General features: G+C 40.3%; 6 protein-coding genes across 6 annotated transcripts, besides 1 other annotated feature; 5 read left to right on the forward strand and 1 right to left on the reverse strand.

Annotated features, from left to right (window-relative positions):
• Window positions 1–255: 255 nt before the first annotated feature.
• BEWA_048220 (hypothetical protein) lies at window positions 256–4,032 on the reverse strand (the record flags this gene model as incomplete). The annotated part of the gene is made up of 1 exon (XM_004831750.1): window positions 256–4,032. The coding sequence occupies one exon, from the start codon at window positions 4,030–4,032 to the stop codon at window positions 256–258; it is 3,777 nt and encodes a 1,258-aa protein (XP_004831807.1).
• Window positions 541–611: a sequence feature (GA-rich).
• Window positions 4,033–4,569: 537 nt separating the features above from the next.
• Window positions 4,570–5,040, forward strand: BEWA_048230 (conserved hypothetical protein; the record flags this gene model as incomplete). Its single annotated transcript, XM_004831751.1, has 1 exon — window positions 4,570–5,040. One exon carries the CDS (start codon window positions 4,570–4,572, stop codon window positions 5,038–5,040), a length of 471 nt encoding a protein of 156 aa, XP_004831808.1.
• Window positions 5,041–5,742: 702 nt separating this feature from the next.
• On the forward strand, window positions 5,743–7,149 carry BEWA_048240 (signal peptide containing protein; the record flags this gene model as incomplete). The annotated part of the gene is made up of 1 exon (XM_004831752.1): window positions 5,743–7,149. The coding sequence occupies one exon, from the start codon at window positions 5,743–5,745 to the stop codon at window positions 7,147–7,149; it is 1,407 nt and encodes a 468-aa protein (XP_004831809.1).
• Window positions 7,150–7,283: 134 nt separating this feature from the next.
• BEWA_048250 (conserved hypothetical protein) lies at window positions 7,284–11,450 on the forward strand (the record flags this gene model as incomplete). Its single annotated transcript, XM_004831753.1, has 1 exon — window positions 7,284–11,450. The coding sequence occupies one exon, from the start codon at window positions 7,284–7,286 to the stop codon at window positions 11,448–11,450; it is 4,167 nt and encodes a 1,388-aa protein (XP_004831810.1).
• A 553-nt stretch (window positions 11,451–12,003) lies between these two features.
• BEWA_048260 (hypothetical protein) lies at window positions 12,004–14,196 on the forward strand (the record flags this gene model as incomplete). Its single annotated transcript, XM_004831754.1, has 1 exon — window positions 12,004–14,196. One exon carries the CDS (start codon window positions 12,004–12,006, stop codon window positions 14,194–14,196), a length of 2,193 nt encoding a protein of 730 aa, XP_004831811.1.
• Window positions 14,197–14,490: 294 nt separating this feature from the next.
• BEWA_048270 (hypothetical protein) lies at window positions 14,491–16,137 on the forward strand (the record flags this gene model as incomplete). The annotated part of the gene is made up of 1 exon (XM_004831755.1): window positions 14,491–16,137. One exon carries the CDS (start codon window positions 14,491–14,493, stop codon window positions 16,135–16,137), a length of 1,647 nt encoding a protein of 548 aa, XP_004831812.1.
• Window positions 16,138–17,325: the final 1,188 nt, after the last annotated feature.

A 17,325-nucleotide genomic window follows, 5' to 3' on the forward strand; every position in this document is an offset into this window, starting at 1 on the left:
GACTGCCAAAGGGCAGATGTACATGACTCCAAAGAAGAGTTTTGAACTTTTGTTTATCCATACTATTTATCAGATATGCTCATGCTTTGGGTGATAATGGTGAAGAGATGTTTAGTGGAGTGAGTCCGAATGGAGTACTATTACTGTTATCTATTACAGTGGATAACATGTTAAACTGGATATTATGGATCACTATACTTGTCCTCCATTAGGCCAACTACTCAGTACTCAAGTTAGTATCCATACTGGAGAGTCTCAAATCTGTCTGACCCAAGGGTCTCCTTTAGAACGTTTATACAACCACCAGCCAAATCCAGTAAGAGAGCCAGAAACTACAGTGGCAGAAGCAGAGCCCCCGAAAATTACTTTCCAATCATTAGTAGAAGAGTTAGTTTGAGAATCTTTACCACGACCTGAGGCTGAGACTGATCGAGCAAGAGCTTCACCTTTAGCACCAGTAGCACCTTCAGAACCAGCAAGAGGTGGAGGAAGGGGAGCACTAGGAGGTTGAGGAGCTTCTTGAGCAGCATTAGATTCTTCAGGAGATAAAGGATCAGGAGAATGAGCATCAGGAGCAGAAGCAGATTGAAGAGCAGAAGGAGAAAGAGTAGTACCTTCAGGAGAAGTATCTTCACTATCACCAGCACCATTTTGACCAGGCTCTCTGGGTCCAGGAAGTCTAGGAGTAGGAGGAGTAGCAGAAGTTCCCTGACCAGGCAATGGTTTAGTATTAGTAATACCTTGTTCTTTAGCTCTACCAGCTTTATGTTGAAGAGTATTTTGTACTCGTTCATTTGGTTCAGGTTCTTTGACTTTTTTAGCTTTAAATTCAGCTCCAACGGTATCTCTACTACCAAGTTGGCTATCATCAGTACCTGAGCCTAGTTCTACAGTACCAGAACCTCCAGATGGAGCAGTTTCAGATTCATCAGTATTGCCTCCACCTTGATTACGAGTAGTACCTTGGTAAGGTGAGCCATCAGGAGTTTCAGAATTTTCTTGAGAATTTTGATCAAGAGATTTAGCAGTATCTTGTCCACCTCCTTCAGGGAGTTCTTCAGCTTTACTAGCATAAACATCAGCAGGTTGAATAGTTTCATCTATAATAATAGGAGGAGGAAGTTTGTTTTCTTCCATAGTATACCGAAAATTAGAACCATGTATAAGTACTGGAAGAGTAGCACCTTGTAGAGATAAGGGTCTATTAAAACCACCCTCTTCTCCGCAAAGAGCAGTACCTCTAGAACCACTTAGTGCTGGAAAAGTATAACCTACTACAGGAGAAACGTTTCCAGCCATTTGAGCCACTGGAATGCCTTGTATGAGAATCTTAGTCTCAGACTCTGTATCAGGAACCTGGTCAGTTAAGTCAGCAGCTGGAACTTCCTCACGTTGAACTCCATTCTGTCCAAGATGTTCTGGATCAAGAGTACATTCTTGCAAGGGGTTACATCCAAGTTCTCTTAAAGTTTTTACAAGTTTACTAAAGTTGCCATCACTACAGCTCTTGAAATTGTCAGGTATTTTATCTTTGAGTCCAGAGAAGGTTGTTATCCATTCCTCATTGCCATTACCAACATAAGTGCCTTTTTTGTACCATCCTTTTTTTGAAGAGTCTGAAGACGAGGAAAGATATATGAGAACTGGAATACCATCCTTGCAGTGGAATGCATATACAGCTTGTACATCAGAGGTTGGTAAGTTCAGTCTGGTAATAGTTATTCTAGTTCTTTTGCTGTTAGATTTTTTACCTCCATCTGCATAATATTTTATAGTTCCTAGCTTCAATCCATCACCAGAAGTATTAACATCATGTTTGAAATAGGGAATAGGAGTTGAGCTTAAATGTGTCGAGCAAGAAACCTTTTTTGACTCAACGGAGACTTTACTCTCTCCATTATTATGGTAACCGCAACAGTAAGTTCCACTGCTGATATGTTTCTTAGAATGAGACTCTGTAAGATCCACTACAACAACGCCATTATGGTAGCAATTGAGGTCATCCAGTTTCTGTTCAAGGAGTTCATCTTTGAGTTGTTCAGATTGAGAATCTCCAGATGAAGTCCAACTTAAGTTATTACCTGGTTTAGCAGATTTATAGGTATATTTTCCTTCCTTGAGTATCTCTGCTAAAAGAGGCTTCTTCATGCCACCGTCCCCGAACCAGTACCATACTGCAAGATGATCGATCTCTTCGTCAGAGTTAACTCCTATATCAGTAGTAATATCCCTAGAAATTTCCCCGAATATTACTTTGTCAACCATAAAAGATCCTCCACTGGGTGGCTTGTGAGTGAACTTAAAGAAACCGGAGCTAAGAGGGTCTACAGACTTTACCAACTTGACCTTTTGATTAGATACTCCAGAAGTATATGTATCAGGTCCTAGTTTCCCTCCATTAGTATCCTTCTTTATGTTTATGATAATGCTAGGTGGAGAGGTTGTTACAGGTAAAGCTACGGGCTGAGAATTAGATGGTGAATCGTCCTTCTCAAGCAGTACTTCCTCTTCTTCATTGGATCCTCCAGAATATTGTTGAAATTCTCCCTCATTGTCAGACTTTTCTATCGGTCTAACGTCCTGATGTAGACTTTCTGAACGTCCTAAACCATCAGAGCGGTCTCCAAAGGGACTACAACCAACTGCCTCTAGATATGTCTGGAGTTTTTGCCACTTATCACAACTAAGTCCATTTTCTAAGTCAGTTCCTATTATATCTTTAAGCCCAGTATTAATCAATGTCCAGTTGTACTCATAACCTCTACTGCTCTTCCTATACCAACCCTTGGATTGATATGTTCCGTCCACATATATAAGAGCAGGTTTTTGTTGACAGTAAAATACAAAGAGACTATTTACATAGATTGGAAATTTTAATGCATTAGATTTAACACACCTTCTTTGTCTTATGTTGCCATCTTCGTAAAACTTAATACCGCCAAGATTTCCATTGATAATAGAGTGTTTATAAGTTGTAAGAGAACCTTTGTTGTGCTTAGGCTCTTTACAAGAAACTTGTACTTCACTTACAGAGACCCTTCCTTGGTTACTATGTTCATGTTTGTTACAACAATACTTAGTTTCATATTTGGCATGTTTCTCAGAATTCTCTAGGGATATGTCCAAAGTAATATTGTCGTAATATGAGCAAAGTACCTCATCGAGTTTTCCGGACAGAGCATCTTTTGGTGTTTGACTGCGCAAGTGTTCGTCATCATAAAATTTCTGTGATCCCTCATCAATCCTTTGCCAATTATTTGAACCTCTACTTGCATAAAAAGTGGAATGCCCTACACCATTTGGTTTAAACTCAATCATAAGAGGTACATCTTCACTAGCTGGATATGAGTAGAGTGTTATTACATCGACCGGAAAATTAACAGGAAGAATATCAGTGGGCTTACCGTTGTAAGTTACTCTAGATATTCTTGTATCCCTATCATTATCACGAATGATATGTGCTTTAGCGATATATTCACTTCCTGGAGGATTAGGAGAAGTTTCAGATTCTATTTTTCTAGTCTTATTCATGCAATTAGCTTTATACTCTTTGAGAATATGACCTGAATGAGAATCTCTTATATTGAACACTACAGCATTATTATTGTAGCAATTCTGTTCATCAAGTGCCTGTTGTTCATTCAGATATTCTACTGGACCATTCAACCAGGAACTACCTTTACTAAAGTATTTTGTCTCTATATCAGCGCTAGTACCCTTGGCAGTTATTCCAAGTAGGATTGGGTCGTTAAGATTACCATTCCAGTAGTAGACAGAAACTTCCTTAACATCCTTTATGAATTTCCCTGATCCCATAAAGCCCCCTCTTATCTCATCTCTATCTTCAAGTGTCCTATTCAGAGTAACCTGTGATTTATTAGGTTTATGAACATGCTTGAAGAATCCCGGTACACTGGTAGTACCCTTTGTGACCGTAAAGGTAACACCAGCTCCACCGTTATAACTTGTTGTACTCCCACCATCATTCTTTGGCTTCCTGGAAAAGTCTATTTGAGGGTCTCCATTACTCATCCTCCATGTTCAGATAGTGTGCTTATTCAAAACTCTGAGATCCATGAGAGCCTCAATGCAGTACTGTCTAGTCATTCATCCTCCCTCACAACTAGCTCACTGTGTAGCCGTATGGAACATCCTACTATCCAGTGGAGTGAATAAGTCCATGGGAGAGCCTCTAAAGAGTCTACTGGAGTAAGAGCAACTGACAATTCAGACTCATATACTGCGTATGCTTGCCACTTCTCCTCCAGTCACTAGGCTAATAGAGTCTTTATCACTCTTTCATTCGTTACACTCATTCCATAGTGACCATTACTACCTAGTCTATGACGTCGGTAGGTCATTCCTCCTTCCGTTTCACTCCAGTAATGACCTTAATCCAACTCTTCCTTAGGCTCCCAGAGGTCGCCATAGAGCTCCTGTTAGTCGCTCATACTCATTCCATTCGTATAGTCAGAGAATCTACCATTCCTGGGCGATGCCAAGGCAGTGGCACCACGATGCGAGTAAAACTGAAACTGACGGCCTGATGTGCAAATCTCTTCCTCCGCCATGTTGGGTCGTGTACGCCTCAAAAAGTTCATTCTAAAGGCAGAATTTGAGGGCCTTATAATGACGTCTATAGTTACGCCAAAAACGGCCACTTTGGCGGAGCTCCACGAGAGTTTGCTCTACAAGAAGCTCCAGTCGTCTATAGACGACGCCCTGCCGCTCCTGGAGGCAAATGGCGACGCCTCCTCCTTCATAAACTCGAGATTCGCCAACAATGTCTTGGAAATCTACGGAATCCTCCACCAGGGCTCCTTTAACCGGCCGGATATGGCCGCACTCGAGTTTTCCGGCCTTTTATCGCACATCCTGCCGTTTCTCTCACTCGAGCGACTCCCATTAGTTTCAGGACTCGGAAGTGAATATGAAAAGATCAAAAGGGCGACGATAATGACCTGCGTATGGGCGTTTGTCGAGGAGAGCGGAGGGACGGAAGACGTTTTATCGAAAATCGCAAAGGGTAAGTATATGTGACATCAGTATTCGTCTTGCTTTAAAAGAGGAGCCTCTGTATTTGACCAGGTGAATGGATATGGTAAAGGAAGATTGATGGTATTATGGTAGGAATGAAACAGCCCAGGAGAGGCATAGGCAGAGTTTTATGATAGTTTACATGACTAGAATGCATGTGAATGATGCTGTCAATGTATATAGTTGACGTCCTTGCGGCCAAGGGTACTGAATTGAGGAAGGTACTCGTTCTGACACCCTTGACTCGATGGTCGCCTTAGTGCTGTAAAATAGGGAGAATCTTGGCTCATAGTGACACCTTTGGAGCCGGGATATACAGGGGAAGAAGATACAACCAAAAGACACTATACACCAATTGGCGTTTGGAACAGCTGTGGAATAGATATAGACAACTCATATGACCGCTTAAATATCCTTTAGCATCCTAAAGGGGCATATAATAGTGACTAGCGTCGGGTGTGTAAGAGCTGGGCTCCGGCGATGAAATAAACAAAAAGTTGTAATAGAATGGGCATATCCTGCAACAATATATACATTACTCTTTCCCTACTTTCCCACATTTACCCATTTATCTTTACTTATTGTGAACCATCAGCCTGATACTTGCATGCACTTCACGCTGGTAAATTTTTAGTATACACAGAAACGTGAAACACGGGGATAGTTTACATTAAACATTGAAAATCATAGTTGATATATGGGGAGATGAAAGTATTTATGACATTATGGGCGGTATGTCTAGTGGGACTGAGCTACTGTGGAGACAATGAGAAAAGGAGAAGAGCTGGAAACGGAGATCACGTTGGATACGAAAGTTCGTCTGGAGATGAATTATATCATGATGACATAATTTTCAAGTCTACACAGCCAATCGCCGTACCAGAGTCAACCAGCCTCTGTTCTCTCGACATTTCCAACCCTGATGAGACGAAGATACTTACCAGGGTAACTTATAATAACGGGTTTTCCTACAAGGAGTTTACAGCGAAAGAAGACTTTAATATCATTTCTGTTCTTGATAAATCACAAATCTTGTGGGTTTCTGGAGGTAGAAGACTTAAGCATGCGAGCTGTTATGAAGCAAAGGACTCTTCTCTCATTTCCATATATTTTACCAATGTCAGAAAGGTAGAATCTGAGTGTTTCGAAAAAGTTCATGGAGAATGGAGAGAGATCGAGGACAAGGCATTTGAAGTAAAGGCATGTAAGATTACCAGGGGAGAATGTCCTACTGTATCCAATAATGGGAAATCTTCCGAATCTGTTGCTAGTGAAGGTGCAGATGATGACACAATGGAGGGAGATGACGACCCCTATTTCACCTTACCTGGCAATCTTGATAGACGTAAAGGCAAACCGCCATTTGCCATCAGATCTCCACAGACCATAGATATATCTTCTCCAAACGCCTCAATTTACAGATCTTTTGATTACCTTTTTGCGGGAAATCAGACTAGACTAATTGTTCCAAAGAGGGGAATTTTCATATCCAGACTAGTGAATGGTAACGAAGAGATCTGGACCCCTGAGAAGGGTGGAGTTTTAGACTACCTAAAGATATACCTAGATAAATACAAGAGACCAGTTATTGCTCTTGTAATAATGGGAATCTCTGGTTGTACGTTGCAGAGGTATTATGAACGGAATAATGGTAAATGGGAAGAGTCCAAATGGTGTTACGATGAGAAAATCAATAGTCTTAAAATTAATATAGAAACCCGTGGCAACATTATCATGGATATAGAGAACCAGAAGGATACTAATGATTGTAGGATATTTGAGGCTGAATTATTCGGTGTTCCCACTAGACATTTCTTTCCAAGGCTCGGATACGAAGCTAAGGAGGTTAGATACGGTGAGCAGACTTTATGGAAGGCTGCAAGCTGCGGTGAACAATGCGCCTCGTGTGGATACCAAGATCATTGTCTTGCTATTAAAATTTACAGAAAGAGGACTCTACGATTACTGGAAATAACGATCGCAGAAACTAGAGCGAGGGCGTATAAGCACTTTAAAAAGGTGAAAAAGGGCTGGAAACCGATAACTTTGGAGGAATTCTTTAGGAAGCTTACAGACGTTAGAGCAGAATATATACGAGTTTCTTCCGATTAGACTACCATCCATTCTCAAATTTGGAAAATTATGGTCATTTACATAGTCTTTATATTCACCACCCATTTTATAATAACATTATAGAATACGAGCCTGCGTTTCAATGTATGTTTTACAATGCTGCTCAATTACTCATGTTGGAGAGCTGGATTTCTGATATCTGCGATGGTAGGGATACGCAAGATTATTCTAGACTCGATATTTTGGAACAAAGAGTTATACTGCGCTTTTTGATAACGTGTTTCCAGCGCATAGAAATCACTCAAGTCCGAAAGTGTTGCATGCAACTCCTTTCACCTTGCATTTGGTTGCACATTTCCCCTTCTTCACGCGATACCTTTCTCGATAACAAGGTTGCAAAGGCGCTATTTACCAGGGCCGTTCAGATGGTAAAGAAGAAAGTGGAGGATTTGGACTCTTCAACATCAACATTGGGCAATGTGCAAACTGTTAGGGATTTGTATACCGTTACACATTTTGGAGATGAGAAACATCTTGAGCTGGCCAACAAGAGAGCATTATTTATACTTTCAAGGGACTTTGTAAATTCCATTTTAAACCATTTTGTATTTGTGCTAGAGGATGGTTTAGATGCGTCTACTTTGGATTCTATAGAGAGCCTAGGAAGTGTTTCAAAGGAAGATGTGAGTTATGCCCATATAATGCAGCGAATCATGCTTTGTGAAAACTACCTAGAGTTTATAATAGATTTGTTATCACAGCTACATACAAGAAGGGTTATGAAACCAATTTTTGGCAGCAAACTTATACTTATACGTTGCAGACAAAGTAGTTTGCACGGACATGTTGAGGGTCTACTTTTCAAGGGTCTCGTAGAGATTCTCAACTTTTATCTCAGATTTTATATTCACGAGGAATTAGGGACCCCCCTTGATTATCCTACCGTAACTGAAATGTATTACGAACGTATTGAAAGTTTTTTGAAGCTTTGCTACACGAAATTTAAGGATGATGATACTTTAAAGGACATATATTTGGAGTCTCAGTATACACTTTCTGAGAAAAATGTACTCCAGGAACGTCTTAAAAAGTGTAAAACTGGCACTCTCGTTAAAATATGCATGGAGTTTGGACTTTTGGGTGCTCAGAATGAGGAGTCAGATAGCTCGTTACTAGTACCATCTCCAGTGCAACTTGTTCCTATTAGAAGTAAGAGGAAGGGAGCAATCAAGCTGTTTTTGGTTGATGCAATCTGCACACATTTAGAGAAGCCTGTAGATTCTGTAACAATGTTGAATGAGTCATCTCTATACAACACGGAAGAAGTTCTTTGGAACTCGTGTCATATCCCATCAGACCAATATGTCAGACTTTCTTCCTTGGCAATTTTTAAGTTAAATCTCCAATATTTGACCTTGTTCGACTATCTTTACAGAAACTTTATGCTCTTTAGATTGGAAAGTGCATATCAAATTAGATCAAATATTCAAGAGGCGGTATATCACACTCACCCAAAAGCAATACTATCGTCAAAAGTTACACATCAGAGTGTAGATGGAGCCTCTGGATCAACTGTCACAGTTTTTGAGGATTCTTATAGAATGGCTATAGAGGTTGAATCTCTTACAATCACCCGCGTTCACGCCGCAAATGTGCTTGCTTCTATGAACTCTCATGTTGAGGTTGTCATAGTAATCGATACTGCAAAGGTAAAGGATTTCCAAATTAGAAAGGAATGGCAGAAACTTAAAAAACACGATGTAATATTCCTTGTGGCTGTAGCTCCTGCAATGAATATAGAGGCTTCTCACCCAGATACTTACGAAACACCAGAAGAGGTTGCCCTAAGTCTAGGAATTAACCTCGTCAGGGGTGCTGAGATAATTTCAATGTCAGACGAAGAGGGACACATTATATCAGATTTGAATCCTTATGAAAAGAGAGTTCCTATAGGCTTCAAAATGACCATTAAGGCTCATATGGACTATAACCAGTATGTAGAAGATATGGAAAAGGATCCGAACATGTATCTGAAAATGAATTTACTCATAAGAAGGCATGCGCGGGAAAATAACTTTAAAGCTGTTTTGGGCACCCTGCGTTCTATTATAAATAAGCCCGTTGAAATACCAGAATGGCTACACGATTTGTTCCTTGGATTTGGAGACCCGCAGGCTTCACAATATTCCAGTCTTGAGGAGGATTATTCCATAAACTTTTTAAATACATGGAAGGACCTAGGACACCTTTGGAGCACATGCAAGGGTTTTGTCTGTATCGCAGTTGAAGTTGAAAATGGATTAATGGGAGAGTTACCTCGCATAGATGCAGATTTTGAGTCTAGGGAAATTTCAGAATCTGAATGTAAAATTTTGGAACTGGAAAATGTATTGGAATCTGGAAAGGATATTCTAGAAATAGTTTGTGCAACTTTGGGCTTTGACTCTTTTTCAAACACTGAGACTTTATCACCCGGCAAGCAAATTGTAGATTTCGAGAACAAACGCTTTATTCTCTACACTGATGTGGATATGCTAAATTCTGAACCTGTTAATGATAGGTTCAGACATCCCCTTCGGTCTGACTTGCTTGTAAAACCAAAATTGCTTCTTGTTAGGCCAAAGTTTAAGGAGGTTGTAGCACCGAGCGTTAGCGATGTAAAATTCACAAGCAGCCAAGTTGAAGCAATAAGATCCGGTGTTAGCCCTGGTTTAACTCTAGTTGTTGGACCACCAGGAACTGGAAAGACGGACACTGTATCCCAGATTATATCCATTCTATTTAAAAACTATACCAACGAGCGTATAGTCATTTGTACCCATAGCAATTTTGCCCTTAATGATATATTTACCAAACTCGTCCTAAACGGCCACGTGGATGAGCATCATATCGTTCGTCTGGGATCAACTGAACTGGAAATTGGTGAATACGGTGATTTCTCCAAATGGGGACGTGTAAACTTTATTTTACAGCGTAGACTAGACTTGCTGGCTCTAGTAAAAGAGTTTATTGATGCATGCGGTATTCAGGGAGACTATGACTTTAGCATTCAAATGGCACTCCAGCTCTTTGATGCCAAGCTGTTGCCTAACATCAAGAAAGAAGCTGTTGCAGGATTTACCAGCTCTCTCTATCCACAGTTTTTTGCAAAAGAGATTGAATTCCCGAGATCAGTCAGAGATTTGAAACTATTGTGGTCTTTCGTAAAGGGTTCAGAGTATACCAAGGATGTAGAGAATAATGAAGAAAACAGTGTGCCAGAAGATGAGGCGAATCCTGGCACTGTTACCAAGGAATACGATGCGGTACTCTGCAAAAACTTTTTGATTCGTCTCTATTCGTGCCTAAAGGAGCTTCTTCCATTTGAAGTGCTGAGAAACAACACGGAAAGAGGCAAGTACTTGGTGGAAAAGTTTGCAAGAATGGTGGCAATGACATGCACTCATGCGGCAATCGCTAGGCAGGAGTTGGAACATGTCAAGTATTCTACCTTGGTTCTCGAGGAAGCTGCACAGGTGCTTGAAATTGAAACATTTATTCCCCTCGCTCAAAATGTAAAACGAGTTGTTTTAAGTGGAGATCACTTACAATTACCTCCAGTAGTTCAGAATAAATGTATGGACGTTTATGGAGGATTATCGCAGTCTTTATTTTCTAGAATGATCCGTTTGGGGACACCTCATGTAGTACTTGATAAGCAGGGCAGATCTAGACCAGAAATTGCAGACTTGTGGACGCATCGCTACAAACACGCCATAGGAAGTATACATTCTGATTACCCAGACATTAATCCAGGGTTTAAGCACTTTTGTCAGTTTGTTCATGTAAATGGCACGGAGAGTGCACCTATTCGACATTTTTACCAGAATTTGCAAGAAGCTGAACTTGTGGTTTCTGTGTACAAGTATATAAGAATATCGCAAAATGCAGGAAAGGACGCTCCGTCAATCGCAATTCTTACTGCCTATAATGGCCAAAAGGCTCTTGTAGAGGATGTTGTAAAAAAGAGATGTGCAGATGGTCACGTTCCATTTATTTCAACAATTGATAAATTCCAGGGAAGGCAGGCGGACTATGCTTTAATATCTCTTGTACGTACGGAAAGACCAGGTCATTTGAGGGATGCAAGGAGGATTTTGGTTGCTCTATCTCGTGCCCGTCTTGGTCTCTATATTTTTGGAAACTGGCGAATATTTAAAAATTGCAAAGAGTTGGATGGATTTTCGAGCAAACTTGACCTCTATCCAAAAGAATTGGAACTGCAATGTGACGCTGGATCATTTTCAGTTTCAAGCGCAAAGGAGATGGACTCTGTAATTTCACAATTAAGGAGACTTTAATGGTTTATGGGAAGGCGCCAACTTTAAATTTCTTGATCACACAGTTGCTCTGTTTGATGAACTTTTATTAAATTTATGCGTATATTTTAGTGATTATACAGTTGGATCTTGAATGGTAGGTCTAATTATGCGAAAAATAATTAGTGGCCTATTTGTCCATCATTGCCTCAGTTAGGGGTCCAATAACAAAATTTGCGAATTTTCAAGAGTATACCACATATCCACGCCTCAAACTTCTCAAGATACCTTGTAAATTAAACATAAGAGCATGGGAATGAGAGAAAAGCAGATGAAAACACATTAAAAATCCGTACGGTGAGAGCCAGGTAATGTGCATGCACAATCACTCACCGGGGATAAACGGGTACAAATATTCCAAATCCATCATTCATGAGGTTCCCCATCATTGTTCATTCATTCACAAACAATAAACTTGAATAATTCGCAATCTGACTATCGCATTTAAAATTTTGTTCATTCTAATTTTCATAGCAAATCGTTTATTATTCTTCTTCAAGTATAATTTTTGATTCTGTAATTTTATTTTATCGCAATGAATATCGCAATTATGTTTTGTTTTTTCTATCTTTGCAAATTCGGCAAATCTGCGGACAACTCTGAAGGAGAGTCACTGACTAAGAATGGAGGAAATCTTCGCAGGAGGAATTCCTTATCTAACCAGTCACATTCAAGTCAAGACTCTGCAAAAGGTTCTCAGCCAACTACTCCACCAGCTGTTACAGTTCCACTTGTGCAACCGGGTGAAAATGTTAAACAACACAGGGAGCCGCTAATTCCACCAACTCCTTTGGACGGACAAACTGTACAAGATGCGCCAAGGTTAACACTTGTTCCAATGACCTTTGACATATTTGACGTGGACCATGAAAGAGTACGCAGCAGTGAAAGGACAACGTTTGGCATTGCGCAGGTAACCTACGTTCCAGTCCCCGGTTTTTACTTTAAAAAGATTGAGGAGATGGGCGAGGACATTTGGGATTCTGGAGAATCTAATCAAATCTCCACAAGGCTTACAACTTATGGAAAAAATGGACTTGTGTCCATAATAGAAGTTGATGTAGTCAGCAATCTCGGAGATATTCCCGAGGCAGTTTACTTTGAAAAACTCGGAAACATATGGGAGGGTATCACCAGTGATATGTTTTATGATAAACTGAGTGCCATGGAGGAGAAGAAAAAACCCTTCAAGATCAACCGTAATGAAGAGCCAAGCTCTCCAACTGGCAAAGATGATAGGAAGCTTGACACAATTGACCTTTCAAACGTTGACGAAAACCTTGTTGATATCACCTCTTCTCTGGAAGGAGCTATGAGTTACGTCAAATACGTCCCAAAGAATAAAGTTAACATTGGACCCATTGTAGATGGTGGAGAGGTCATATGGGCTCCAAAGGATATGCACATGGAGTGTGCATTCATAAAGATATTTTCAAGGGATGAAATGAAGCTCATGTTCATTTATACTCGTCACCACAAATTCCCAGAGTACGTTTACTTCAAGAAGATTGGAAACTCGTGGAAGCATATAAACAAGGATGAGTACGACAATACCTTTGACATTATGAAGGAAATGCGTCCAATAAAATATGTTCTTGATCTTGCAAACCCTGAGGAAGGCAAGTTTACCGTAAGGGACGAGTACGACGATGGGATAAAGCAAAGGGTAATCTCACCAAAGAGCACGTTTACAGTGACATCCATAGTTGATGGTGAACGTAAAGTATGGGAAGCTGGAAGTGGAGAGAAACTAAAGATAGCAACTTACAATTACAAGGGATCCTCCGCTGTGTTGCGTCTTATTTTGGACAAGTATACCATGGAAACTGTTAGGTTCTTTGTCAAGAGGAAATCAAAGTGGATGCAGGTCCTAGACGATACTTATAACAGGAAATTCAGGGAGATGAAAAGGAAGGAAGCGATTGAAACGCCAATATTTCCTCCGATAATACTTCCTTCCCATGATGATGAGAAGCCATCACCTCCAAAGCCAGCTCGTACTGAGAACCAAAAGCAACACTTCTTTGAGACTGTGTTACCGGAGATGATCGAGAGAGAAAAGGAAATTAACAAGGGACTAGAGCCTATCAAGGACGCAAAAGTTGTTGTAGATAACCATCCGTTCCTTATCCCAGAGTCCGTTGTGATGGAGCAACGTAAGCATCAGTCGGAGCAAAAGATCTACCATCCACCAAAAGTGGAGGATAAAAAACCGGAAAGGAGGTCTAACATTGATTTCAGCGCTGAACTTGATCGTGCGAGACAAGAGGTTGAGAGAAGGTTTTCTGTTTTATCCTCTCTTGAGATAACGGGTGGCGAGACTCCAAAAATAGAAAAACAAGAGAGAACAATTAATGGAGTTGTGGAAACCATATTTGTGCCAAAGGAAGGAAAGTTTAACAAAGTTACAGAAAACGGAGTTGATGTTTGGATTGCAAAGAACGGCGAAGCTTGCATCAAGGTAAAGATGTACTCCAATGGGAAATCCAAACTCTTACATCTCTACAACATATTTGGAAATAGAGTAGGCTTCAAAACACTCAAAAAGTCCGGTTCTAGTTGGTTACCAGTTGATGAAAATAAAATGTACGAGGAGCTCTCAAGAATGAGAGGTGAAATTGTGGACAAAAAAACAAAACCTGAAATCTCCGGCAGTATTTTTTCCAGTCCCCTCATACTGGTCCTACAATTTTCAATCCTCTTTTACTTTATAAACTCTATGGATTAGGGTCCCAGAGTAGGAGGAATAGGAACTTGTGCAAGATATCATAGTCACTAAAATTTAAAATAAAACGCCAGCATCAATTTAAAATCATAGTTATATAGGAAATACATGTTAGACAGTCCTTGCATAGATAGGGAGGTGATAGGTCCGATTGTCACGGATCTGCATGCACATAAAATCCCCCATGAGTGTCCGGACAATCTTACACATTCTTCAAACTTTACAGATTATACAGTGCAAAGACGCTGTATAAGTGCTGATTTGTTATTGTGGAATATACATGAAGGATAACTGAAGATGGCGTCTAAAGGAACTCCATCATCTACAAGAAATAGACCTGCTTCTGTGGAAATTGGTAAAGCTTCTAGAGGTGGACAATATACTGACGAACATAATATAATAAAATTTACCAGATATAATGACAAACCGGAGAACGGATATACAAAATATGTTCATACAGTTCCTGATAATTGTTATGTTAAAACTATAAAACATGATAACAAAGATCAAAATGGATTTGATCTGAAAAGTCAAGAATACACAGAAGTTACTGTCTATTTCATAGAGTATGATAATTCTAGCCTTTTACCACTCGTAGTTGGTATTACAAAGGGTAATGGTACCTATGAATACTTTATCAAGGAAGAGTACTTCAACACTTCTGATAGATGGAAGAAAGATGGAGAAATTAAAAACGATGGGACCCTCAAAAACAGACTTGCAGAAATAAATAAGAAGACTTCTGGCTTAATGGTGTTAAAAGTGGACGCAAATGCAGATAGTAAATACTACGCTAACGGGGATATCCAAGCTCCAAAAGTCAATGACAAGATTGAAATATCTGTTTCTCAAAGCTTTAATAGCACAAATACCTACAAAATATTTACTCATAAACCAAAGGATGGTAAGATGCGAGTGTTAACTACAAGGAATGCCAGTGGTAACTTTTACCCATTCAATCCAGACAACGCATATATTACCGAGTGCGATAGTATCTTTTTATATCACTGGTATAAAGATGAGGGCAATAACAGGGTACTTATTCTCGAGCTGAAATCTTCTGGAAATGCAAAGTACTTCAAATTAGAAGGGGGTAAATGGGTACCTGAAAACACAACAGAAACTCTTGATACTGCACTCAGGAGAGAAAACTGTATTAGAAATGGTTTACATGCTGTAGATCTAGATAAAAATACCAGTGGTCCTTATCCATGTCCTATTTGCAAAACTACCATTAATTTAACATCACAAACTCCAGAAAACGCGTATACGAAATGTACCCATAGTATTAATAATAGTAACTTTAGAAGCGTTATCTCTAAAAGAACAGACCAAGATGGAATAAATATTTCTTCTGGTATTAATAAAGTTGTTGTATTTCACTTTCCTCCTAGCAAACCAAGTCCTATCCTCATTTGCATTCCTTCCCTGGACAAAAGGTGGTACAAAAAAAGCACCAAAGATGGAAACAAATGGGAAAAGATAATGGAAAATACACCAACCAACGAACATGACACTTCAAAGATAAGGGAACTTCTCAAAAAAATACAAGGTGAACTTAAAAAATCTCCCACTCCATCTGAATCTTCAACAAGCCAGAGTGGAGGTACTACCACGAACAAAGACACAGAGAAAACTACCAGAGGTGTAGAAACTACAACACATACCGCTAGCGGAAGTGGAGGGAATATAACATCTGAACAAAAACCATCTCAAACTACCAGTCCTCCTCCCTCCTCTGTTGCCGCTCAGAAAGCTGAATCTTCCCCCGTAGGCATAGTAGTTGGAGTGATTGTAGGAGTAGTTCTTGTAAGTCTTGTCATTTACGAAGGCTTTATGCTTCGCAGGAATCCAGAGAAAAGCATTACAACGAGAGTCATGAGCAAACTCAGAGGCCGAAAATATCCACCTATAACACACGATAACATGCATGTTCCGTCATAATGTAAATATTATGCCCAAAGATGTCCGTCTATGCATTCTCAGCCTTTATTCTTCCAGAGTCACCTTCCATTCCTCCTTTGGTGGGCGGACGCAGTTCCAGTTTGTCTACTCATACCTTAATTATACACATTCTGATTGAATGAATATGTAGCCATCATGGTCAAGTATATGCTACAGTATTATTACATTGTAGCTTCTATATCCATCAAGTTGGTGGATTTTGCCTTAAGGGGCATGTATTCCTCCTCTGTGCGCCCTTGCTCCGGAAGCTTACTAGTGAGTCACTAGTCTCCCTCTTGTACAGCATAGAGATCACCATTGAGTCAAGGGTGTCAGAACGAGTACCTTCCTCAGTTAAATACCCTTTGTCACAAGTACGTCAAATATACGCACCGATAACATCATCCATGGACCTTCCAAGTTATAAATCCGCAAAATAGATCACACTACTGCTACATACCTGTAAATGTTACAAACACTTGTCAACTCGTCTGCCAGGCGTTGTGTGTGTAGCGCATGGTGTTGAATGTCCACACACGGAGGTTGTCTGTGGCCAAAAATGATAAATTGCGTGGATTTTGCGTAAAACTTTTAAATTTGACGACAGGGTTGCGCAATTTGCCATGGCGCTTATCGTGTACTCCTGCATAGCCCAGGAGGGTTCAATCGTTGCCGATTATACTGCGCCGCAGGCCTTTCAGGGGAGCAGACAAAGCATAAACTTTGACATTGTCGCAAGGTAAGTACTGGAGAGGAATGTGTAGAGGGGAGCTGCTCTGGACCGCCGGAAGAATTTCTCGATGAACAACTTGCCGCAAAATGACGAGTTTGGAGATTAAAAGAGAGTGCAGATATTGATGGGATGTTACGGCCTGGATGTTCTGTCTCAGCAAGTGAAGGGGACTCTATGAGCTAAGCGAATATAGGAGAAGTGGCGAGTATACAAAGTATAGGAGCATAGGCGACCGCAGGGAGCCTCTGAATCATTGGTAGATGGAGGAATGGTCTATTATGAGATACTATGGATCGTCTTTCATCCAGTAGAACATCCATAGGGATCATTCAGAGGACCGTTCATAGTTGTTCATCTTGTTCCGTGGATACTCTCTCTGGCTGTGAGCTGATTGTGAGGGAGGATGAATCTATGGTTGTCTAGGGAGTAGTTAAGAGAATGTGCTCCCTTTGGTC

The sequence above is a fragment of the Theileria equi genome (genome assembly GCF_000342415.1).
Source record: "Theileria equi strain WA chromosome 4 map unlocalized gcontig_1105316255041, whole genome shotgun sequence".
NCBI lineage: Eukaryota > Apicomplexa > Aconoidasida > Piroplasmida > Theileriidae > Theileria > Theileria equi.